General features: G+C 41.7%; 1 protein-coding gene across 2 annotated transcripts in view; it reads right to left on the reverse strand.

The window, feature by feature from the left end:
- slc4a11 (solute carrier family 4 member 11) overlaps positions 1 to 26,150 on the reverse strand; it is a 93,396-nt gene that overhangs the window by 50,549 nt on the left and 16,697 nt on the right. Inside the window, exons 2-5 of one of the 2 annotated variants that reach the window (XM_033988102.2) lie at positions 18,700 to 18,750; positions 15,636 to 15,752; positions 8,035 to 8,078; positions 4,963 to 5,191 (exon numbers count right to left, since the gene is read on the reverse strand). In XM_033988102.2, the coding sequence (XP_033843993.1) occupies positions 4,963 to 5,191; positions 8,035 to 8,078; positions 15,636 to 15,752; positions 18,700 to 18,750 (441 nt within the window). The remainder of the gene's footprint in view (positions 1 to 4,962; positions 5,192 to 8,034; positions 8,079 to 15,635; positions 15,753 to 18,699; positions 18,751 to 26,150) is intronic. The other variant, XM_055230950.1, reaches the window with a different exon arrangement.

A 26,150-nucleotide genomic window follows, 5' to 3' on the forward strand; every position in this document is an offset into this window, starting at 1 on the left:
GTCGGAGGCGTCGACCTCCACGATGAATTGCCGTGAAGGGTCGGGCTGGTGCAGGATGGGAGCGGAGGTAAATAGTCTCTTAAGCTTCTCGAAGGCTGTCTGCGCCTCAGGAGACCAGGCAAACGGCAAAGCAGGAGAGGTGAGTTTAGTTAAGGGCGAGATAACCCTACTAAAATCCCGGATGAAACGTCTATAAAAATTGGCAAAGCCGATAAATCTCTGGAGCTGTCTCCGGCTGGTAGGAACGGGCCACTCAGTGACAGCCTGGATCTTTTCAGGGTCAGCTCTTACTTGGCCCCGCCCCACAATGAAGCCCAAAAAGCTGACCTCCTCTGCGTGAAACTCGCATTTCTCAGCTTTCACGAACAGTTTATTCTCGAGGAGGCGCTGGAGAACCTGGCGAACGTGCTGATGATGCTCCTGGGGGGACCGCGAGAAAATCAAGATGTCATCCAAGTAAACAAAGACGAATCGGTTAAGGAAATCACGGAGCACATCGTTGATGAGGGCTTGGAATACGGCAGGGGCGTTGGTGAGACCGAAGGGCATAACCAAGTATTCGAAATGTCCCAGGGGTGTCTTGAAGGCCGTCTTCCATTCGTCTCCCTCCCTGATGCGCACCAGGTGGTACGCATTCCGCAAATCCAACTTTGAGAAGATGGTCGCACCGTGGAGGGGCGTAAATGCCGAGTCCAGTAAGGGAAGCGGGTATTTATTCTTTACAGTTATATTGTTCAGACCCCGGTAATCAATGCAAGGCCGCAGGGATTTGTCCTTCTTAGCCACAAAGAAGAACCCCGCTCCCACGGGTGAAGTGGACGGGCGGATGATTCCGGCAGCCAGGGACCCACGGATATAGTCCTCCATTGACTCGCGTTCAGGTTTAGACAGGTTATATAGCCTGCTAGATGGTAGTGGGGCACCCGGCAGGAGGTCAATGGCGCAGTCATATGGACGGTGGGGCGGTAAAGAGAGGGCCTTGCTCTTGCTAAAAACCTCCCCCAGGTCGTGATATTCAGCAGGCACCGAGGACAGATTGGGGGTGTCTGGGGACGGATCAGCGACAGGAACGGACCTCCCGGCCGGAGGGAGGGCGGACCGAAGGCACTTGGCGTGGCAATCGGGACTCCAGCCCGAAACTCCGCCCCTGGCCCAATCGAAAACAGGGTTGTGGGCGCGTAGCCAGGGGTAACCAAGGACCAGAGGAGAAGCGGAGGAGGACAGGACATGAAACTGACGGTTCTCTTGGTGGTTGCCGGACAGAATCACGGTGACAGGTTCTGTGATGTGAGTGATGTGCCCCAGAAAACGTCCATTGAGCCCCTGGGCATTTAAGGGGCGTTCGAGGGGCTCCAGGTAGACCCCGAGCTGCTCCGCGACTTGGGCATCAATAAAGTCCCTCTCAGCCCCGGAGTCGATAAGGGCGGAAACGCATAAGGTCTCTGTGCGAACGCACAGGGTGGCGCTGAGCCGCAGTCTATTAGAAGAGTCCAGGATGTGTTGCTCGCCCACCAGTACTCCCAGTGCTACTGGTGGGCCCCCCCTTTTGGCCGAACTGGGCAAGTGACCACATAATGTCCGCGCTCACCGCAGTAGAGGCAAGCCCCGGCCAGACGACGCCTCCGTTGACGCTCCTCGGCCGACACAAGGGTCCTGTCGAGTTGCATGGGCTCATCCGGCGGGGGCGGGGCAGCGCGTGGCTCCGGCGGGACCGGTGACCGGCGTCTCTCTCGGCGACGAGCCCGTAGGCGGTTGTCTATACGGTGAGTGAGGGAGATGAGGGTCCGCAGGTCGGGGGGTTCGTCCCGGGAAACCAATTCATCTTTCAAAGTCTCGTTCAGGCCCCGCACAAACACAGCCCGCAGCGCGCTGTCCGTCCAGTCCAGCTCCGCCGCATGTGTCCAGAATTCAATGGAATAATCCGCTACCGTCCTGGAGCCCTGGCTGAGAGTCAATAACCGGGAGGCAGCATTGTCCTGGTAGTGCGGGTGGTCAAACACCAGCTTAAACGTGGACACAAATTCATTAAAATCCAGGCTATCCACAGACGTCTTCATTAGGCGCGCCTCTGCCCACTGGAGAGCTCTGCCCCGGAGTAATCCACATATATATCGGATCTTGGTGGCCCCCGAGCTGAAACGAGAAGGGCATTGCTGGAACATGAACTCGCACTGGAACAGGAATCCGCGACAGAGGTGGGGTTGTCCAGCATACGGCTCCGGATCCGTGCCTCTCGGCTCCGGGAGGCGTGGCGGCGCTCCGGCTGCAGCAGGCGGGGTGACGAGGAGCGCGGCCACCTGGTGGTTAAGCTGTGCCACCTGCTGGGACAATGTCTGATTTAGCTCCAATAGAGTCCGAATGGATTGTTCATGCTGACCCAGCACCGCCTCGGGGTGAGAGTGCGTGAGGCGGCGCGTCTGGTCCGGATCTGAGCCTGCTTGGTCCATAGAGGCCAGACCGTTCTGTCGTAACGGTGCGGATAGGACCAAAGGATGCAGACCAGAGCAGTTTTAACAGTGTTTATTTACAGCGGTGAAAATGCAGTCTTTAAACAGGTCACAAGAGCAGGTACAGGAACCGGGGAGCGGGAGACGGGTCAGGCGGGTGCGGTGCAGGTAGAGGCGGGCAGGACAGGACCAGGACGGGGATAGAAGCAGGTGCGGTACCAGGGCAGGCGGATCAGACGAAGACCAGAGCGGGGAGCGGGTGACAAACCAGAGACCAGGACCGGACAGGAGACGAGACGAGCAGGAGACGAGACGAGCAGGAGACGAGACGAGCAGGAGACGAGACGAGCAGGAGACAAGACGAGCTGGAAGCGATACCGGGACTGGAACGTGGCGGCAGGAGCTGGGCGAGTAGAGGCAGGAATGTTTTACACGCGGACGGTCTGGCACCGAGTGTAGACTGCCAAGCCTTCTTGTACTCAGCAGCAGGTGGTGGTGATTAGGCTGATGCACCCCAGGTGTGCACGGGAGGAGTCAGGCACTCCACCCAGCTCCAGACACACAGGTAGGGGAGGGGGAGAGAGCACGGGAGGACAGGGAAACTGACATCATGACAATTAACATTCCAAGCAAAATATAAATATCTCCATAAAGACAAGCAGGTCACCAAAAAGTTACATAGTGCACATTTAACTGGTTGGTTCATAAAGCAATAACATAATAACCAACCACATTTCCTTCATCAAAAAAGAACTTTGCACAGAGCTACTTTGTGAAAACCCGGCTATACTCTGAGCTTATTGTAGGAAGTGAAACTATGATATGAACTAAAAATATTTCATAGTTGTCTCACCAGCCCAAAGTCTTAACTGAGGCTGCTGCTGGAGAGAAGGTGATACAGTGTTATGTAATGGAGCAGACTGGAGCTGCTTTAATGGGCCGCGCTCAGACCAGTGTGAAAACACAGACATGTGACAACACCAGAAACCAGAAAAAGAGCCCCACACCTGCACAGACCTGGACAATTTAAAGATTATGAACAAAATTGTGCTTTGTTAAAATAAGGTTAGAAACATTACATTTGCACTGTCCCACGCTGTAGGAAAGACAAGAGGAAGCACAGTTAAAGCAGAGTTAGATGAGTTGTCACCAGACCCGCCCGGTCCATTCTGATGAGCTCTTGACTCATTGATCCTTATTGTTGCTGAGAGAAAAGGAAAGTGATTGGTCTATCACAACTGTTAGATGTTGTTAGTCCTGTTAGAGCACAGTTTGTAAAGCCTGAAAACAAAGCCAAACGTGAGATAGTGTCAGAGTGTTAAAAGGTTAATATGAATTGGCTCCTAAGACTAAGCAGACCAGCAACCTGAATCTGTCCTCCGAGAAAACCCAATTGTCTAATGGAGATAAGTTTCAAAACATTGTACAAGGCACTGTTATCTAAATAGCCCCTCTTTACTGTCTGCGCCTGTTTAATGTGAACTCTTTGCAAATTTTAAGGGGAAAGAACTGATGAATCCATGGCAAATCCAGTTACAGGTAAATGACAAGTCCAAATCCACTTTACAAAGAACATGAATGTGGCTCTGCTGGCTGACAATGTGTTACAACAACACGGGGGACGGTTTCTGAAGAAAAACAACTACAGAAAATGACTACCAATCTCAGCAGAAACCTGGTGAGGAAAGCTTGTAAAATACAGCACCCAACAAGTCAGAGAGAAAGACAAATGTTATATTTCACACATTTTAAAATCCAGATGTTTTTTCCTTGCTACACTGCCATTTGAAAGCCCTTCAAACTCTCGGTCAAACAGACAGAGCAGCGATGGAGCTGGTTTGAAGTGTGTGACTTTGTGCTCAGCGCTATGTCTCAGGGGTCATATGTTTTGGGGTTAAGAGCCTGGTGCTGCCCTGGTCCTGGTTTGATTGTGCAGGTCATCCTCTCTGTCACATTGTATTCTTTGTGTCTGGTTTCACCAAAGGGCTGCACATTTTAGAAAAAAGAAATCAGATCGCAATTTTTCTGACAGGTATTTCGATTGCGGTACGACAGATTTGCAAATTACGTTTTAAAACTTTCAGTAAACAGGTTCATGAGTAGTAACATCTTGAGAGTAATAACAGCTACTCTAATACAAGAATTCTATGCATTTCACAACAGTTTGTAAGGGGTTAAACATTAGGGTAAAAATGTTTCATCCCTAAATAGGCAGAATTTGATTGTGATCTATTGTATAGCCCTATTATATTTAGGTAGCATTAGTAACAGGTGTGATTGGCAGCTCTGCTAAGCGCCTGCTCCCTTCTGAGCCAGAGGTGCAGGTGGGAAGGGGCATTACCTTCAAAAGCTTTGCTGTGGATTGGCTCTTTGATTGTTATGATAGTCGCAGTCGGAATTCCAAAATAAGGAGCTCGGGTCCAAATTCACCCCTATAGCTGCTAGCCTCGACAAGCTTCATTTGTCACTTCATTCATCACTTAGTCCTTTTCTATATACAGTCTATGGGTCTTACCGTTCACCTCCTGAGCTCCGGCGTCGGTGAACAACATGCTCATGACCTCCTCGAAGTTGCATCCGGGCTCCGAGGTGTGGGAGTCCTGGGCCACGTGATGCAGCATCCTCTTGAGCACGTCGTCCAGAGATGCCGCCGTCTCGTCCAGGAGGATACTCGCCCGGGCCAGGAAGCCATCCAGGTCTCTGTGCGCCCGCACCTCCTCCTCAAAGTTCATCAACTTCACATACTGCAAAGCAAGGGAAGGAGACACTGTGAGTTTACATTATTTTATGACGCTGGCCAACAAATAGTTTATTCTTAATAATACATGCAAAACTAAACAAATTTACCAATCCAAAAAGAGGGTGTGCAATAAATAAAATGTTCAATCAAGGCTAACTTGTTTCAATGAGCAGCTTAGGTCTTTTTTATTGAGAGGTCAACAACCAGTCTTCTGTCAGTAAAAGCATGTATTTTTGATCAGATTTCAAAGTTTGGAGGAAGAAATTTGAATTTTGTTTTTGCTAAATGTCACAACAAAGTCTGTCTCATGAAAATAAGTAAACACTATTTTTTGACACTTCACTTGGCTCTAACTTAGCCAATGTCAATGCTTTGTCTAATGCTAGGCAAGCCATTACCTCTGTTTTATTATGTCTTTATACCTCAATTCTTATTAGGCTCTTACTGCTTCCGTTTTGCAACACGCTTGATTACTAATATCAACCTGTATGAAACAATACATTTAGTGTTTCATCATTCAAAGAGCGAGCTATTGGAGCATGCTAAAGATTAATTTTATTTTAATTTTTTCACATATCATTAATATTACAATAAACTGTTTGATGTCAACAGTCTAATCCAAGAAGAAAAAAAAAGCAAAACAAAAGTAGAACATGCCACAGAGCTTGGATGATTTACATAAATAAAACAATGATGTATTAAAAGAGACATACATTTATGCACAGAGTGAGTACAGAATGGGGCTAATTGAATTCACATATACAAAGTGCATTGTAGGAGATCCCAGGGTTCATTAAACATGGTTGGCATTTTCCTGATCATCCAGGTTTAAGAAGAGCTTTACAGTAGCCAAGCAATTGAGTCTACTCTGACGACAACTGAATCAATTGGTTTAATATTGTGGTTTACAGCGCTGCACTTTCAGTAACAGTAGGTTAGATACAATTCATGGGTTACAGAACAATGAAAATAGGACCGTTGCCATAGTTATTAACAATTTAAAATAAAATATTATATCTTTTGGGTGTGAAAAAGTCCTCAAAATGTTTCATATATATCAGGAAGCTATGAACAGGTATTTCATGTTGGGATAAGAACTCTTAGGTGTGATTTGGACAAATATTTATTTAGTTATTGGTGAAATGTTACAATCACCCTGAATAAGAATCAAAATATCTATACATTTTACATGACAGAACAAATATAATAGCAATGACAGCAATACTGATGTCCACACTTTTCTACATCTATACAAGTTACTCTCTGACAGTCCAGTAAAAAAGTCTTTGTTAGAATGCTAAATTAACATAATACAATGAAGGAAGGAGTATTTAAAGCCTTACTAAATGCAACACCGGTCTCTGCTGTGCTAAAAAGCATCAGGTAATCAAGTAGTAAACAACAATTTGTAGACAAAAGCTATTGGCAGCCTTATTTCTCTGAATCTGCTTTAACACACCAGCAGAGTACAGCTGTCTGTCAGGAAATCATTTTTATTCCATAAACACAAGTGTAGCTCAACAGGAGGGCCAAACGTCAATCACTCCTGTCCATCACTTTAACTGCACACGCCCGCGTGCACACACACACACACACACACACACACCCTCGCACACACACAAGTCTCTCTCTTTATTATCTTTTTTCTAATTTGTTTTGCACTAAACCTAATGTCAACGCACCACATCGGGGCAATGGGACCGACCGTGCGCTTTAAAATGGCAGCAGCCTGACTCATCAGATGCAGTCTCTGTTGGAGCACTAGATTCGGGAGTCACCTCTGAAAATGGACCACTGGACGCAGAGGAAAACCGCTCGATTAAGAGCCCAGACACCCAGCGGCCCATGATTTTATTGATTGAGAAATTGACAGAATTTCTGAAGAAGAGTGGACGCCATGCTGTTCTTTTGAGAAGAGAAATCCCCATCGGCGGAGCAGCTTTTGTGCTCCAGTGAATGCAGCACATTTCATTCTGTTTTTGATTGTTGTGTTTCTAATATTACGTCCTATAAAAATAATCGTTGAGCATACTATAGCCAAAACAAGTGAAAATAGTTAAACAAGCTAACAGATGCCACATGAATTCGCATATAAACAGATCCCAAAGCAAAAAATTGGCAGAGTTAATAAATTGAAATGGACAAAACAGACGGGTAGAACAAACAAACAATGTGTGAAAGCGAATATGAAGATTAGAGCGGAGATCCGGGCAAGCTGTTGGCAGAAGCAGGCTCCACAAACTCTCAGTCTGGCAGGTTGTTTGACAGGAGGCTAACGCAAGGGTTACCGCGTTTAACTAATGCTCTTTGGGTGTTACATCAGAGGCCCTGAACAACCAAAATGCACAGATTTAAACCACCAAATGTCAGTGTTTGTGAATGAGGGGCTTTGCTTTCACTCAGTACATGGGATTAGTGTATTTTACATGTTTTTCAGTGTTTGACTTCACAAACATGATTTTTGCTGTATTGTGATAAAGAAGCATGCTGTAGGTCAGTATGACATTCAAACTGCTGATTGTACTACTGTATTACTACAGGCACTGTTGTTTCACCAGGACACCATCATTTTACAGTCACTGATGTTACAAACCAAACCTCTTGTCTCTCCATTTGAAGAGCACACCTTCACCAACTTAATTACTTCCACTTAATTACTGCTATTCTCTAACGACCAAACGTCTCTTAAAAGGATCTTAGATCAAAGAGACTCCTGATGATTTCTACATCTGTTTCCATTTTAAGAAGAAGCAAATCTAAAAGCACACAAGTTTTACCTTGAATTCATCAGACTTCTGTGACAATACATTAAAAACCTATAAAAAATATAAAAAGAGAGTTCCTTACCCTTCGTGATGTGTTGAGTAACACACATCCAGAGTCATCAGCATCTGTAGAGACAGAACACACAATAATAAGAACAACTATAATCTGCACAAGGCTTACACTTATTTACATCATACATACTCATCTGAGGCAAATGTTCTGCAAAAAAAGTTTACATTTTAGATTATGTGTACTGCTTCCATCAAGACTAAATTAATAATGGCTAATTTTCTTAACCATCAACAGCTGGACTATAAACAGATGTTAATACATGTCTTGAGATGAATGAAAAAGAGATTTAATCAACACTCTATTTCATGATTAAATCGATATGAGATGTTATTTGTATGTCTTTACCGCTATCCGGAAGCACAATTGACATAGTTTAATTAGTCGACTGATCCTGATTAGTTGCAGCCCTCCTAACAAACCTTAATAGTGTTTTAACAGGAGAATATGTTAGTATGTATTTAAACAAACAAATTGCATGTTCAAAGTCCACATCACTATGCCACATTTGCATTTAAAAGCAGCAGCACAACATCCATAATTGGTGCTGCAAATTGTAAAATAAGGATCACAAGTGACCGCTGAGGAGCCTACAGAAGAACCAGGCGGAGAGCTGGGTTTCTAACAGTGAGGAAAATGTCAAGAGGCAGGAGTCTAAGAGCTCTGACTGAACAGGGATTGGAAGTTTCATGTTGATAAGGTTTTAATACACGTCCACGGAGCCCAGGCAACCGGCAGATAAAACACAAAGGTCGGATTTTCCCAGTGTCAGTGAAGAGGACATGGGAGGAAGTAGCTTTTATGTTTGGGAACAATCAGGGCAAATTACTGTTTTCATCACATTGGAGCCTGGTGTAACTAGTCCCGCTGACTCGCATGAAATGGTCTGGCTGCAGTTATGTAACATGGTTATCGCCCTTTTTCTTTTTTCTTTTACTGTGGTGGCGAGGATGTGATTAGGTTACCATGGGCTTTTCCACCTCTGCGCCGCGTGTCGCAGTGTGTCGGCTCCGTCTGCAAATCAATCTGTACTTAACTCCTCCCTCGGGCCAGGGTGGGGGAAAAAGGGCAAGGAACCCCCTTTTTAACAAGCCAATAAGCCCAGGGAAAACGCTGGGAGATCACAATATCAATAATCCCGACAGTAGTGGATGGAAGGGGGGCTTTGATCACTCTAACCCTGCAGGCAGCGCTGGTACAAAGGTGCAGCCGGCAGCTCCACCTGTGATGGGACCGTGGTGTGATGTAGCGGATTGTGCTCATCAGAAATCCACAGTGAAAAAGAGCGTGAGGCTCAGCCGATTTGTTCCCAAAGGAGGGAAGGCAGGCAGGGCTTTAAGGTCACCCATTAAGAGGTATACTTCTATTCATACTTCTATTCATATAAGATTAGCTCCTTCAAATGTCCATATACTGAATTATCAGAATTTGATTTAAGTAACCTGAGATGCAAAGTAATGTGTAATTCCTTTAAATTAAATGGTGATGCAATTCTCAATCTCAAGCAACCATTGCCTAACGTTCAGGTACTGTATAGCCTGAATAAATTATATTTTTTTACAAAATTAACCTAATTTCGTCTAAATGTAAAAACACAGAATCTAATCATATAAAAGTCAAAAGATTTCTTCTAAAAACTGCAAATTGAATTATTTGTGTGCTTGGTTGGCAGAAATATAAAGAGACAGACTTCAAACTAACAGAAGTCTCAAGAGGGATCGCTTTGAACCAAGGGGATCACATCTCTCACACACAGTCAGAAATAATTGATAACAATAGCATGTTTTAATGACCTCGATCAATCGTTGTGTGCAGCATTAATCACATGACCTGTATCACATGACATAGCGGTGTGCTGGGGGTTTAAATGGAAATGATATGTCTGCCTGTAGAGGGTGATTTATGCTGCTGTGGTCTGGGAGTGCACTGTACATCTGTGGGCTGAGTGCACGAGGACATGCATGCACTGCAGCTTAGGAGTGGACACAATATGATAAGTCAATCTGCATCTGGGCTTTTGTGCTGTTCAAACTTTAATTTTTATCAATAAAGTTACACTGCCTAGATAATTATGGCTACTATACAGTTTTTATCTGCCCTACACTCAGCTCTTCTTTAGATGGCACTGGCGCAATCTGTAAGAAGAAGTAGGCAACGGCCATGTACGTATATGTATCCTGAGACACGGTCTAAAATACATGTCACAATACATGCCATCCCAAAAAAGGGTCTTATATATATATAATTATATATAAATATTGATTAAATGTAGAACAAAATGCATTGAAATGTCAAGTTCACAATTCCATAAAACAAATGAACAAGTCACTTTTTCAGCTTCACAGGTTCATAATGAATTGCCATTGTTCAAAATTAATACAACAACATTTTGCATGGATGAACGTATTGCAAAGAAGTATGTAACAATATTGAGTGCATCCAATGCATCCTTCTCCAGACCAGGAATACCACACTGAAGGTGTTAGATGGGGCCTCATATCACTTAGAATAATATAAACTTATAAAGAAATCACCCAGGCTATCAATGAATATCTATTGAGGAGGCAAGTCATAGACACAAATGTTCTGACTTTGGAGCAACAACAATGTTGACTTGAAGCTCATGGAGTGGCTCAAATTTCGCTAATGCAATTCTTTACTTTCCTTATACATCCAATGGAGTTCCTGACAGAAGCACATGCAATTTAATATGGTGCTAAATCTGTGAATAATACAAAAATCTCACCTCAACAAACAAATAACAGATGCTCTTTCATCTCTTATCGTTGAGGTATTTTGTGTGGCTGTTTATGGCAGAAACAGGATTGGGGGGAAGACTATGATGTCTCATACTTGTCCTGTCTGGAGCAGGGCATGAAGCAGGAGCCTTGTGTTTAGTGTAAGGAGCTCAGTTCTCCCAGTGTCATCTCTCTAAAGGTGAACGAATCGCACTGATTACCATAACAGTGGCTGTTGTTTAGCTCACAAACCAGGCATTACCACACTGCTCCAATTGCTTCAGGAAAAACACTCACCTCCATCTTGTTTTTCGACTTAAAAATCAGGATTAAATTTTGAATGGGTCATCAAACAATGGCTCTGCATCAGCGGTTTTAATGTTGTCTTTTTAAATCCAGAAATCATCCTTCAAAGTCAACAAGGGCATCAAATGTCCATGGTCAAATCTGAAGTCTTCAAGTTGTTGCAGTAAGAGAGGGCTGTCCTTCATCGTGACTTTTCCACTTGAGTATTCAGCCAAGTTGATTGAAGTGAAATGGAACTAGGCCCCGTCCTGGCAGAAATATAATGATGAAATCAATTCTATTTATGGGGAGCATTTGACAGCTGTATGACAAAGTCCGGGGAAGACAGAGGAACAGACACGCTTCAAAAGTGAGTGTCAACAAACAACATCCTCCTCGTGCGATCAGTTTCAAATGAACATTTAAATACCCCAGACATAGCCATCACCAGCAGCACTTTTACATCAGTTGACAAACACAGTAGATGATCTTTGGGCCTTTAATGGGAATGACAAAGCCTGTGAAATTACACAAGTGTTATAGGTCAAAACATCTTTTCATCAAAACCCAGAACTAACTGTAATATCTCCATACATTTACAAGTGTAGAACATGTTTTCCAGACCATATTTTCAGAGCCATAGTAAACTGAATTAACCTGTCTCTACTTTAATATTTTAAAACTTGGGTCGTATGCTGTTGATCCGTTGCAGCTGATGTCATCAACATTCCTTGGGGGGGCAAAGTTAACTAGAGGTACTGCTCTGTCTGAAGCTGTCTGTAACTCAAGTTAAACTTTAATCTCAGCTTTGTTCAACACATTCACAACCATAAAGAACTGACTGGAAATACAACAGATGAGCTGATTTGTGCTGTTAAACTCAAATAATATTCCAGTCACAAACTAGCCAGCATTAGCCGACAGTTTTTCACTCTCACCTTTTTGTTGAAAATCAAAACACCTACATGGAACCAAGAACTCTCTTACTGATCACAGGCTCCTGAAAATGTGTTGTTTAAATCCATTTTGTATTTTTCACAAAATATAAAAAACACTTTTCAGTCTGTGTTTGCTAATGTGTGTATTGTGTCACCATGGTGACCGCTGAACATTACTCCATAGACATACATGCAGTACCCTCCATCGTGACGTCACTGCAAAGTATCAGTTGCTTACTGAAAAGTTTACTGCACGTTCTTCTGTTTTGAATGATTTAAACATGTGCTTAAAACTTCAAGAGACTATTGCAGTACTACAAAGTAACAATCTGTCTCAGACAACTGATCTTGACTTGATTAACTTGAGACTTTTTATATTAGTTTGTTCAAAATGTGCAGTTTTCTTGCAGCCCAATGCCTGCATTAACTTGAATACTTAAACAGGAGAAGACCAAATGAATCTCACTTGAAATCATGGCTTTGTCTAAAAATGGACTGACTCCCATTAGCGAACAATGAGAGCAGTGGGATTCAAAGACATCCTACGGATGTACTTTACAATTAATCAGAACTGCACTTAAATTAACTCAAAGTTGAAGGCCTTTTAAAACGTATCTTTGGAGAGGTGCACTAAAAATCCAGGAGGGACAGCATTATAAAGGTCACAAATCAGCCAGGCACCAAATTTCAAAAGTGCTCAAGGCATTGCAACAGAAGAAAGAAGCAGGGAAATGTAGAAAGAGAAATGAATTAATTATAAAAGACAGATGTTTTCAGAATTACATCTAGGTGGTGTCTTTGGATCTGAGATATTCGCAAAGCTATTAGCCTTTCCAAATGGCATCTAATTTAAGCAGACACAACTACTAACAGAACTCTTGTAAAGAAAAAAACATTTTTTGGTCAAATATCAAAATGATATTTTTCTGACAAGCATTGCGATTGACAGATTATTTAGAAGTTTGTGGAAATTATGGTACTTCAAGAAATTGCAGCCTTTTGTGATTTGCTAATTACCTCCATTGAAATTACGATTTCCATTCATTTGCGATTAATCATGCGGCCCTAGTCCTTGGTTACGCTGGACGGGCCTCACAGTGTCTGACGATGTGAAATAATAAAATAATAACACAACAATTTGCAGCATAAATGAAACACCTCATCGCTCTGGGATCACAGTCAAGTGCTAACTTGATTCAAAGTGGACCAAAGCAGCTGGAGAATATCCCAGATAAGAAGAGAGATTTAGATAATAAAAACTGGCAACACATTCACAAAGAGTTATTTAATAAACTAAATAAGTTGTTTATAGTTGATTAAATCATTTATATGTTTTATTTTATAGTAACATTGCAGATAAAAGTCCTATAAGGGGGCTGGAGTAGCAAATGAATAATGCAATGAAATGTGTGTGTTGGTCCTGACAAATGCAGCCACGGCAGGTGCCGGACCTGGAGCTGTCACTGGGTTCACTCTGACTGTGCGCTGCGATTCTTTATCTACAGCATGTCACTATCCTCACTGCTTTAAATTACACATCTATGTTGGACAATAACAGCACAGTGAGTTAAGCATTCACCAACTAACTGAAGGTTGTTGATTTGAACCTACCCCAAAAGCACACACTGTTGTTGTGTCCAAGTCTTGTTACAAACTGTATAATAAACCCTTGGTATGAAAAACAGCTACCACTATGCAACTGGTTTACTGTGGTGAGTAAATAAAAGTTAAAAATGAGAAAAAATATTTTACTCATCTTGTCCATTTAGCCTGTGGAAATTTCAGAAGGACTCTGGGGTAGATGTTGTATGACCTAGGAAAGCTGCAGGAGTGGTTTTAATCTCCCACAGTGAATATATTGCACATTACATCAAAAAGAATTAGGACTGCTGCCATATCAATAAACAATTTAAAACTAGATATTGTGTTCTTTAATGGTGAAAAATCCTTAAAATGTCACATATAACAGGAAGCTGAAACTCAAAAATGGTAAACCTTTGAACAATAATCTAAGAGCTTTTGCTTTTATTTTGAATGTGACAAAATCTAACAGGGCAAGACATTTGACCTTGACAAAAGTGCACACAGGTGTGCCGCTGCTGCCACAGACTTAAGTGTTATTAAGTGTTACCCAAACACTGAGCCAAAATATTATCACTACATATTTAGCCTCCTCTACAGGGGGTCTTCAAACTAAACAGCATTAGCGCAGATGAAGCCTGAGGATTTCACCCCTCCTCCCCCCTCTCTCTCCCTCTCTGACTGTCTTTAGACGCCCTGAGTGTTACTAAGTATGGCGGCACGGCCCAAGTGACACATTCACCTGTGACACTCGTTCTCTCCTGCTCGGGGCCCAAAGCGGCACCTGTGGCTGTTGCTGTGGAGACACGCTGACCTGGAGGGTTTTTTCAAGATGAGGTCAAAATCACCTGCACCTGGAGCTGAGGAGCTGTCTGTCACGTCAACACCTGCCATCGCTGTGCTGCACGGGACCCAACGGCAAATGAGTTTAAACTTCTCCAAAGGCCTTTGTACAAGTTTTCTTTGAAATAAAAAAAATAAATAAATAAAAATTGGGAGTGGGGTCATTTTTTCTTCTCCAGAGATGTGCTGGATTTCCTTTGAAGAATGTGCCTCATGATGTAAAAAGTACATGAAGCAAAAGACAAAGATTGAACTGCTTTTATTGATTACAGCGTCGGGAAACAGAGGGTTTCATTGACTGGCAAGTCATATTCAGGTTCACAGATCTAATTTTAAACCTTTTTATATTGGGGCAGCTTACACCATCCTGAACGCATGCTGGCATCAACACAAAGCTACCACAGGGGGTTTGGGTAGCACAGCACAACATCGCAGGGACAGGAAGGACATAATCAAATGCCCAGCTGCAAAACAACAACCAACACATTTCATTGAATCAGCCGTAGGACTCAGTCAACTCCATTTGTGCGAAATTATGACTGGATTACATTTCCAAATGCACACAACACAATCAGGCCACTGTCACTCAGCCTCCTGTTCAGTCTCTGTGTTCACAAAAGACAAGTTGAATTTGTTGTCAAAGTCAAATTTGTAGGAATGCAACTTTCTGGGACTGTATTATTTAAAACAGTACAAGTAATCAAATTAATATTAAGTCTCCAAAAGGTGAAAGACATTTAAAATTCTGGAACATTTCTGAAGTGGAAAAACATATAAAGGCAATACATTGATTCAATCAAGGCTGTACAGTATATCCAAGTCAAATCAGAATTGTAATTTGATTAGGACTGCAATTATTTAGGTAATAGATTGTCCATTGTAAACAATAAAATGGCAGGTCTTTTTATCAAACAACAGCTAACCCTTTAGTTTAAACCTTATTGCATTAGTTAAGCAGGCATTTACAATGTAAACTCTGAACAGATTCCTTTTTTTAAAACACTGATCGCAAATCTAATCACAATATTATCCAAAATGATGGAGCCCTAGATTAGATACACTAGACTAAACTATTCTAGATAGTTGTTAAGAGTAAGATGCAAATCACACGGATTCTTCAAATGTTTCACAATGCCACTCTGAAATATTGTCATCTTTACACATGTACTGAGTTGTATGCTTTGCTCTCCCCTTCCACATCCTGTGGGGGCGCTGCAGCAGTACTGACCTGGGCCAGGGCTGATCTGATTCTCATACAGGTGGATGTCATCTCCGCTGGCGATGGGAGAGTCCTGTCCCTCTTCTCGGCCCTCGCTGCCCTCCTCCTGCTCCGCCTCCCGCTGCTCTGGGGACACAACAGCACAGGGTCACCTCTGGGACCAGACACCTGCTGGACGGGACTTACATTTGAGTTTGTGATGCTTTTAAAACTCAATCTGAAAAAAATGCTTCTAAAAATCTGATCATGTCCCTACTGTGATCATTCTGACAGATCTCTACACCACTTTCTCATTCATTCAAATTCAAACAATGTTAAGCTGTTTTGTTGTTTTATAATTGACAGTACGAGACATTTTATAAGTCTGTAATAAATGAGCATAACAAAATATAATATTCTGCAGCAAACATTTCAAATTGTACATTACTTTTATTAGAGCTACAACCTCAAATGCAAGAAAAAACAGCAAGCCAAAAATCATTGTTCTAACGATTTACCATTTTTTCTTATTGAACTGCATTGTTAATTCATAATTGTATAAAAAATCCAATTGGTAGCAAGTCTGCTTATGCAAACATAATTATACTTTGGCTTGCATTTCCAATACATTTTCAAATGTGAGTTAGCTCTGCTATGTGTCTAATTTAAAATGATTTGTACTGAGAAGGAGAACAGTGCCTGGCTAATGGATCACTGACTTACATGAAGCAGTCAAACATTATATCATGATTTTGGTTGAAAAGGATTGGGTGGCTCAGCGTCTTTTGTAGGACAGAGCCAGTTCTCTGCTCAAACACTGCTTTAAACCCAACTCTACAGAAAGCAGTATCTTCCAAATGTCGATGCCGCGATCACAGACAATCTCTCACACTCACACTCTTTATCTGCTGACCTTATCCCAGAACAAGCCCCAATTTGGTTTCCTTTCAGTGAAGCCTTGCATTGGGATCATCCCTGAGCACTTGACATTATTTGAACCTGGCATTGTAGTCGCCAGTTCTGCCTCCTCTCACCGGCTGTGCACTGACTTTCAACTCACCTTGGGACGAAGACTGCAGCAGCGGGAACTAATCGTAACAACTCGCTCCTAAATGTGGATCATTTTGCACAAGTATGTTCCATAGAAATGTTTTCTTGTGCTAAACTCTAAGTATGGTGAGAATTGCTGTCTAGAGCTCTGCATGCGAGCAAGTAGGAAGCGAACTGAAACAAGTGATGAGGAGCGGAGGATGTTTGATTTCAAAATACTAAATGATAGATGTGTTTCCTTCAAACGTGTGTGATTTTCTGCAGCAGCCTCAGATGTCACATACAGGACATTTTGAAGATACAGCCTGAAATGGGTCAAACAAGCTTGGTTCATCTTTTTCTTTCACTTGACTCTATCGCTATGTGTGGTGTTTGGACATCATTATTTATCTGGACAAAGGGAGTTTACATACAAAGTTTACTGTGTTAACTAAGGTAGGATTTTTTTTTTCAAAGACAGTGGGATGTAATACAACTCATGTGTTTAAACTTTCTGTTCAAAGGCTATATTGAAGGACTTTCTTCCAAAAGAGAAGATATCATTTTCTATGCTTAATTGTTAATTGCCATGGCAACGGTTCTAGATTTGCATCACTCTGAAACCAATGAATAGGCAAACACATAAACAAACCATTGCTTTTTAACACAAAGGAGCTTGACCTGTTGACAAAGATGTAGTACATTACTCCACATAATTTGAGTGCTGCTTTTTTATTGCAATAATAAACAATGAACAGAATTGTCCATTAAAAAGAGAAGACCAAGCTGTCATCCTTTTGTGAGAGGCAAACATAAAAACATGTTTATTTTCCTGTGAGACCTTTCACACAGCGGATGTAATGTTCTGGTACATTCTGGAGATGGGAAGAGCACAGGTGATAATTGCAGTGTGTTGTATACACTGAAAAGATGACTTTAATCAAATAAGTCATGTTTATGTCATCAGGAACATTCAAGACCAAGCTTGGGCCATATCATATTGTTCATGATATATTGTCATTTGCTTTGGCAGGAATAGGAAATTTGAAAATTGTGATAAAATTAAAAATAACATTTTCTGCTCAGAGGGAGGTTGGACAACTTTTACTACTTACACCCAGAGGCAGTTTATACACTGAGACTCTGCAGATGCAAGAAAAATATTTAAAGGCCACAATGATATATTTGCAGTTATATCATTGATTATATTGTCATTGACAAATGTTGGACATTTCGTCCTGTCTCATGACCAGTGTTGGCCACATGACATTGTGCTACCAAAGTTATCAGATGAGAATTAGTACTTCTAAAAGTAATGTATTACATTACTAATTATTAAATTTACATACAGTTATATCACCTACAAATAGTACTTTTCTGGACATTTAACTCAATTTAAATGTCACTTGCTTTAAAGAACTTTAAAAAGGACAAAGCCAGCCTCTCCGTACTTCTCAGTCCAAACATGTTTCTTGTGTAGATAGCCCTGTTGTATAATTGTGATGGGCGTATTTTAATTAAATCGACACCTGGAGCAAACAGGGCAGTCTACAGCGTGCATGCATCTGTGTGTGCAGCCGAACCTGGAGTGCTTCATCCTAACACAAATCTGCTAGTGTCCAACAGTAATGTAAATGTAATGTAAGAGTATTTATGTGTTGATGAAAAGTTGCCTAATACTGCTGCTTTAGGCTGTGAATGTGCCGTGTGGACTGGTGTGGTGAGGAGTAATTGGCTAGGGAGGACAGGGAGCTTTTTTTCAGTCCTGAATGCATACTAATTGGGCTCCTTTCCTTGGGATGAAGGTAATGAAACTGGGTTTAACTTAACAGCTGGTGCAGAGTTTAAATTTTATATCCAAGCTTTGAATAATATGAGTTTTTCCCTGCCCACGTTCAAGTTCATAGCACCAGCACATTACTGACTGCACCTACAAAACACCATTCCCTCTCATCATGACAAGTCAAAGAGTACTAGTGTACCCACTGTGGCTCACACAGTTTCCTCATTAGAGCAGCCTTTGTTTTCAGCCTAAAATAAAGGTAGCATTTTTGAGTCGACTCACCCATTTCTTGAAAAAAGTATCCATTCTTGGACATCCCAGAAGGAGGCGCCTCTGTAGGAAACAAAACAGAGACTGGCTTCAGTTATTGTGACACAAACAGCAACACCCACATCTTCATGTTTGGGCTGTTAATTGTTATTGCAAAGTTGAAATGAGATATGACAAACATTAAAGCCATGAGCTGGATCCTTGTTCTTCAGAGGCAGTGTTTAGAAAGGAAACACCTGCTTATTTCAAAGTAAAAAGCCATTTTGGTGGTTTAGGTTCACTGAAAGATCTCCCAGTATCATAACAATAAGTTAAAAGTTAGCAGTTTGAGTAATGTAGGAGACAGTTCAAGATACTTGATAAATGACAGTTTATTGACAATAAACTCTATATCTATGTTCTTGTTTTGCCTGCAATGTTTCACACTATGGCATAAAATCCAATAAAGACACTACAGATATTTTTAGCAATAAAAACTTAAAACAACAAACACATCTGGGTTCATGGCTGGTTTTGACCTTGTTGTTTTGACTGAATATTATGTATAGCTAAATATTATGAGTTATGAGTGCAAGGTAATTGGCGTATCTTTGCACAAGCTAGTAAAATAATGCAAAGATAAAAATAATAAGGGGGATGCTTTCAAGGCCTGCTGTCAGTCAGATGAATTCTGACAGAAAACCCGTCAATGTTTTCCACAAAATGTTCTGAATCTAAACAGTGAAATAAACATGTACTCATGGATGATAAGAGTCATCCAGACCCTGAACATTTCATGAAATCACGTTGGAGCATCTGTGTGTGCAGCCGAACCAAGAGCGCTTCATCCCAACACAGATCTGTCTCCTGCTTTGGAGAGGTTGCTGTTTTATGAATAATAAATGTCATATAAGCACTTCATTCTTCTATAGGTCTGGTATGGGCTCAGATTTAATATGGCCACACTGGTAATGACATAGCATTAGCATATTAACAGTATTTGGACAAAGAATATTTGACCTCCTTAAGTCAACAGGGGGGTTTGGGTTTTCACTTGTCCTTTGTATGTTGTTTTGCAGTGCTTAATGCCACTGTCCAACAGTAGTGTAAATGTAATATGTTGACAAAAGTCTACCTTACACTGCTGCTTTAGGCTGTGAATGTGCCATGTGGACTGGTGTGCTAAGGAGTATAGGAGAGGAAGGAGGAGAATAGGGAGCTTTTTTCAGTCCCATTTCATAGAATCATATTGTAAATGAATAGCAGGTGCATACATGTAGTTGCTTCCTGTGACATGTGCAGTAGTAGTAGTGTTTAGTCTGGCACCCTCTTGAACTTGAGATGTGATTATCACAAGTTCACAACAGTGAGAAGATCGACTGAAGCTGATGCACCAAACTAAGTCTCCATTACACCACTCCAGCAGAACCACATAAACCCCAAACCCACACATGGTTCACTTTATAATTGAAATATTGTTTAAAGTATGGCGTTAACTCATTAGGACAGTTATACTATATATATATATATATATATATATATATATATATATATATATATATATATATATATATATATATATATATATATATATATATATATATATATATATATATATAATTTATTTTCCTCCTGGTATTTATTTTGCCAATTTTAGCAAATACATGTGAATCCATAACTGATATTGGTCAATGTTTCAGCAGAAGCCTGCGTTTTATGAGTCTTTTTTGTTTTCATGATGATTTTAACATGTTCTGATCACAGAAAAACTGTGCATTGACATTTCTGAACATTTGACTGAACAGTCTGCCCTACAGTCTAATGGCCTCTACCACAAACAAGTTAGCTTCAGAAACCTCAAGTGTTGGAGTCTGCAGACCATGACAAGTCAGATTTGTCAAAGTTTTTGAAAATAGTAAACAGACTCAGGCTAAGTTGTGTAACAGACACTACGATTCTGGAAAAAAGAAAAGTAAAAAATGTGAAAAATCATGTGATATATTTGATGGGATAGTTTTTACACAGTTTTATCATAACAGTGCTTACTGCTGCTTTAAAATGTGTCCAGTGATAATTTGTTCATTCAACATTTCTTCAGCTTCTCATCATTTTGCATTGGGATATAGTAGCATTTTAAAAGGCAGAATATCTCATTTTGAAATGAAAGTTAATCTGGTGAAGCTACAAAGGAACAGACGGTGAATCTGAGAATAACATCTCTGTGTGTTTGTCACACAGAGCAGACGCACGCTGCATCCTGATACTTTGAAGGTTATTGAGACATTGTGGGCCCAGGCTGAAGGAGGGGCTGTCCAGACTGAGGAAGAGTAAGAGCTTTTCTACAGAGCTAAGCCAATATGTTTCATATTCATCCTTTAACCAAAGATCAGCAGGAAGTGTCCCGGGGGTCTCCCTGACTTCACCGCAGAAACACTCTCCACCGACACACTCAGCCAGCACATACAATGAATAGAGTTTCATCTGCTTTCTGTCTAAATTGAATTAAACAGCTCCTAAAACTATAATGAGGAAGACTATCAAGAACGCCCTTTGAAGAGAGAACCGTCCAGATTCAAATATGTTCACTTTAACTATTGTTGCTCACTAAATTAAAGTTAGTAAACAGAAAATGTGTCTGGGGATTCATATATGCTCAAACAGTTTGCTTTGTGAATCCTCACAGGTAATGAAGATGCTGCTTTTTAAAATGATATTTGCATTTCACAATGAGCTGTTCTCTATTAAGTCTCCTGGCATTTAAGAGCAGCCTGTTATGCTTAGCAATGTGTTTCTGAGTACAGCTAAATATCATTGGAAAAAGAAGAAGTGATAAGAGAAGAAGTCCTAATAATGAGGTCTTGAAATCAGTACTGGCAGTATGACACATTTCGGAGACTAGTTCTGTTATTCCCCAATGAACATGATGAGAATGCAGCACAGGGGTTATGTACAGATTTTTGGGCTAATCCAGTTGTGGTAGATTGCTAATCTGAATTATAATATATTAATTTATATTGCTTACTTCATAGTTGTATAGTATAGTCTGATTTTAATTATAATTTAAATGATTCATAACAGACAGTGACAAAGAATTTGTTAGTAGGGCTGCAACGATTAGTCAACTATGACTAGTCAACTCTAACAAAAAGTTATATTCTGATCATTGTAATTGCTATCTAGACTAAACAGACTCTGAAAGGTATTAAAACAGACAGTGGCATTATTAAATCTACAGTGGGGCAAAAAAAGTATTTCGTCAGCCACCAATTGTGCAAGTTCTCCCACTTAAAAAGATGAGAGAGGCCTGTCATTTTCATCATAGTTCAACTATGAGAGACAAAATGAGAAACAAAAATCCAGAAAATCACATTGTCTGATTTTTTAAGAATTTATTTGCAAATGGTGGTGGTGGAAAATAAGTATTTGGTCAATAACAAAAGTTCATCCTAGTCCATCCATCCATTTTCTTCCGCTTAAAGCAGATCGCGGGGGCAGCAGTCTAAGCAGGGACTCCCAGACGTCTCTCACCCCAGACACATCCTCCAGCTCCTCCAGTGGGACCCCAAGATGTTCCTAGGCCAGCCAAGAGACAAAGTCCCTCCAGTGTGTCCTGGGTTCCACGGGGCCTCCTCCTGGTGGGACATGCCCGGAACCCCTCCCTAGGCAGGCATCCAGGAGGCCTCCTGAGCAGATTCCCAAGCCACCTCAGCTGGCTCCTCTCGACGTGTAGGAGCAGCGGCTCTACTCCAACCTCCTCCCGTGTGACTGAGCTCCTCACCCTATCTGTAAGGGAGCGCCCAGCTACCCTGCGGAGGAAGTCCATTTCAAGCACTTATGTTCGCGAACTTGTGCTTTTGGTCATTACCCAGAGCTCATGACCGTAGGTGAGGGCAGGAACATAGATTGACCGGTAAATCGAGAGTTTCGCCTTTTGACTCAGCTCCTTTTTTACCACAGTGGTCCGATACAGTGACCGCATCACAGCGGACGCTGCACCGATCCGCCTGTAGATCTCACGCTACATCCGTCCCTCACTCGTGAACAAGACCCCGAGATGCTTGAACTCCTCCACTTGAGGCAAAGACCCCCCACCCACCCGGAAAGGGCAAGACACCCTTTTCTGGTCGAGAACCATGGCCTCGGATTTGGAGGATCTGATTCTAATCCCAGCCGCTTCACACTCGGCTGCAAACCACCCCAGTGCCTGCTGCAGGTCCTGGCTCAAAGAAGCCATCAGGACAATATCATCCGCAAACAGCAGCAATGAGATCCTGTGATTCCTGGACCAGACCCCCTCCAGCCCCTGACTCTGCCTAGAAATTCTGTCCATAAAAACAATGAACACAACCGGTGACAAAGGGCAGCCCTGGCAGAGTCCAACATGCACCAGGAACAGGTCTGACTTACTGCCGGCAATGCAAACACAGCTCCTGCTCCGGTCATACAGGGACCGGACAGCCATTAGCTAAGAGCCCCATACTCTCGGAGCACCCTCCAAAGGAAACCATGAGGGACACGGTCGAATGCCTTCTCCAAATTCATAAAGCACATGTGGACTGGTTGGGCAAACTCCCATGAGCCCTCGAGCACCCGACAGAGAGTGTAGAGCAGGTCCAGTGTTCCGTGAGCAGGACGAACACCACACTGCTTCACCTGAATCTCAGTTCATCTCAGTACTTTGTTATATACCCTTTGCTGGCAATGACAGAGGTTATTGCCCGGGCGGTATGTTTGGGATCATTCTCATGCTGAAAGACCCAGCCATATTTCATCTTCAATGCCCTTGCTGATGGAAGGAGGTTTTCAATCAAAATCTCATGATACATGGCCCTATTCATTCTTTCCTTTACGCGGATCAGTCGTCCTGGTCCCTTTGCAGAAAAACAGCCCCAAAGCATGATGTTTCCACCCCCATGCTTCACAGTAGGTATGGTGTTTTTGGATGCAACTCAGCATTCTTTCTCCTCCAAACATGATAAGTTGAGTTTTTACCAAAAAGTTCTATTTTGTTTTAATCTGACCATATGACATTCTCTCAATCCTCTTCTGGATCATCCAAATGCTCTCTAGCAAACTTCAGACAGGCCTGGACATGTACTGACTTAAGCAGGGGGACACATCTGGCACTGCAGGATTTGAGTCCCTGGCGGTGTAGTGTGTTACTGATGGTAGCCTTTGTTACTTTGGTCTCAGCTCTCTGCAGGTCATTCACTAGGTCCTCCCATGTGGTTCTGGGATTTTTGCTCACTGTTCTTGTGATCATTTTGACCCCACGGGGTGAGATCTTGCGTGGACCCACAGATCAAGGGAGATTATCAGTGGTCTTGTATGTCTTCCATTTTCAAATAATTGCTCCCACAGTTGATTTCTTCATACCAAGCTGCTTACCTATTGCAGATTCAGTCTTCCCAGCCTGGTGCAGGTCTACAATTTTGTTTGGCCTTGGCCATAGTGGAGTTTGGAGTCTGACTGTTTGAGGTTGTGTACAGGTGTCTTTTATACTGATAATGAGTTCAAACTGATGCCATTATTACAGGTAACAAGTGGAGGACAGAGGAGACTCTTAAAGAAGAAGTTACAGGTCTGTGAGAGCCAGAAATCTTGCTTGTTTATAGGTGAATATTTATTTTACCAATTAATTCATTAAAGATCCTACAATGTGATTTCTTTCCCCTCATCTTGTCTCCCATAGTTGAAGTGCAGCTACGATGAAAATTACTGGCCTCTCTCATCTTTTTAAGTGGGAGAACTTTCACAATTGGTGGCTGACTAAGTACCTTTTTGCTCCACTGTAAATGTATATGAAGAATAAACTATTTTTTATTTTCATCAATAATACACAATAAATATTCTCCATGTAGAGTCCTTCAGTCATCATATTTCAACATTTATTTGGTTAATAATGTATTTTAAAAGTCTGAATGTACAATAGAAATAATTGTTCAACTACAAATAACCATTATTTCCAAAATAATGGTTAGTTGAAGTCTTTGTCATTTACATTTTGTCACGGGTGCACTAAAAGTATCAATGTTGTGAACATTTGATAGACAGCATGTGTTTAAAAATGGAACACGTCAGTATAAACTTCTGGAAACACGCTCTCTGTACATGAGCAGTAACACTAACAGTGACAAGAGGCTGGGGCAGAGATGTGAGCTGTGACAACATTCCTCAAAAACATGGTTCCCTGGTGGTTTGCTCCTCACCTACTTCCTGAAATATTGAACAGAAAAATGCAGAGCGCTCCTTGGTTGGCAGTGGCACATTTGTCTGACATTTGGTGCAGATGATTGTCATGTCAGTCACATCCTTGTACTCGCACAAAGGTCCAGCACACTGCGGTCTGCGCCGGCTGCTGATGCATTAAACATAACATTGGTAAAACAAACACTTGTCTGTTCCACTAAAATGTAATAGACACTCAGCTGTGTGCACGGCCTATTTCATCTTGTCATTTTCTGCAATATGTCCGGCTTAATAAACAAGCACACACATCCACTGACAAGGTCTTTCAGCATATAACTCCTAAACATATGCGTCATGTCAATTACTTCATATGATGCTGCAAACAAGGAGTCCACCATCCATGTTTGGCTCAATTCAATTATATGTAATGCTCTTTCATCACTATGTTTGTTTTGTGACTTCACAGGGACACATTCTGAACAGAGAGTCTTAAATTAATTTTGACTTAACCAAAAAAAAAATAAAAAATTCTAAAACAAACAGTGACCTTGACCAATATCTAGTGTTCAATTACCTGCAAAATCTGACATATTGGAACCATGTTGAATGTTTTGTTTAATATTACAAACAAATCAAAATCACAATCTGCAATAATTTAGGTAATAGAATTAACAACAGAATGTATTTTTATAGAAAGATTTTGTTGTTCAGACCTTTACAAACATGTTTTGAAATTTATTGTGTAAGTTTAGCTTTCATTTTTCAGTCTGGTATTGTTTACAGTGTGCACACTGAACAGAATGGTAAATGGTCAAATTTTTCTATAGCGCTTTTCCACCTTCAAGGCACTCAAAGCGCTTTACAACAAGGAACCACTCACCCATTCACAAACACATTCATACACCAGTGTACGCAGACACTGAGGGCGAGGTGGGTTAAGTGTCTTGCCCAAGGACACAATGACAGCATTCATCTGTGTGAGCTAGAATCGCACCACCAACCTACGGATCAGTGGATCTGACCGCTCAACCAATGATGTTTATGTCGAGAGCGGGATTTGAACCACCAACCTTCAGATCAGTGGACAAACACTCTACCAACTGAGGTACTGTCGCCTTGTCAAATCCTACTTTTTCAACATATTTTTTCTCAAAAATTAATGGCAAAAATGCATTTTTCCCCAAAAAATTTTGCAGCCCTACTTGTGTTGACTAAGACCCTTGGAGTAGATAAACTTGTTCAATCATCAGATGAACAGTGTAGCTGCAGGTTAAGCCTTGACTCAGTGCTGTGTT

This window comes from Periophthalmus magnuspinnatus, chromosome 22, assembly GCF_009829125.3.
Source record: "Periophthalmus magnuspinnatus isolate fPerMag1 chromosome 22, fPerMag1.2.pri, whole genome shotgun sequence".
NCBI classification, from domain to species: domain Eukaryota; kingdom Metazoa; phylum Chordata; class Actinopteri; order Gobiiformes; family Gobiidae; genus Periophthalmus; species Periophthalmus magnuspinnatus.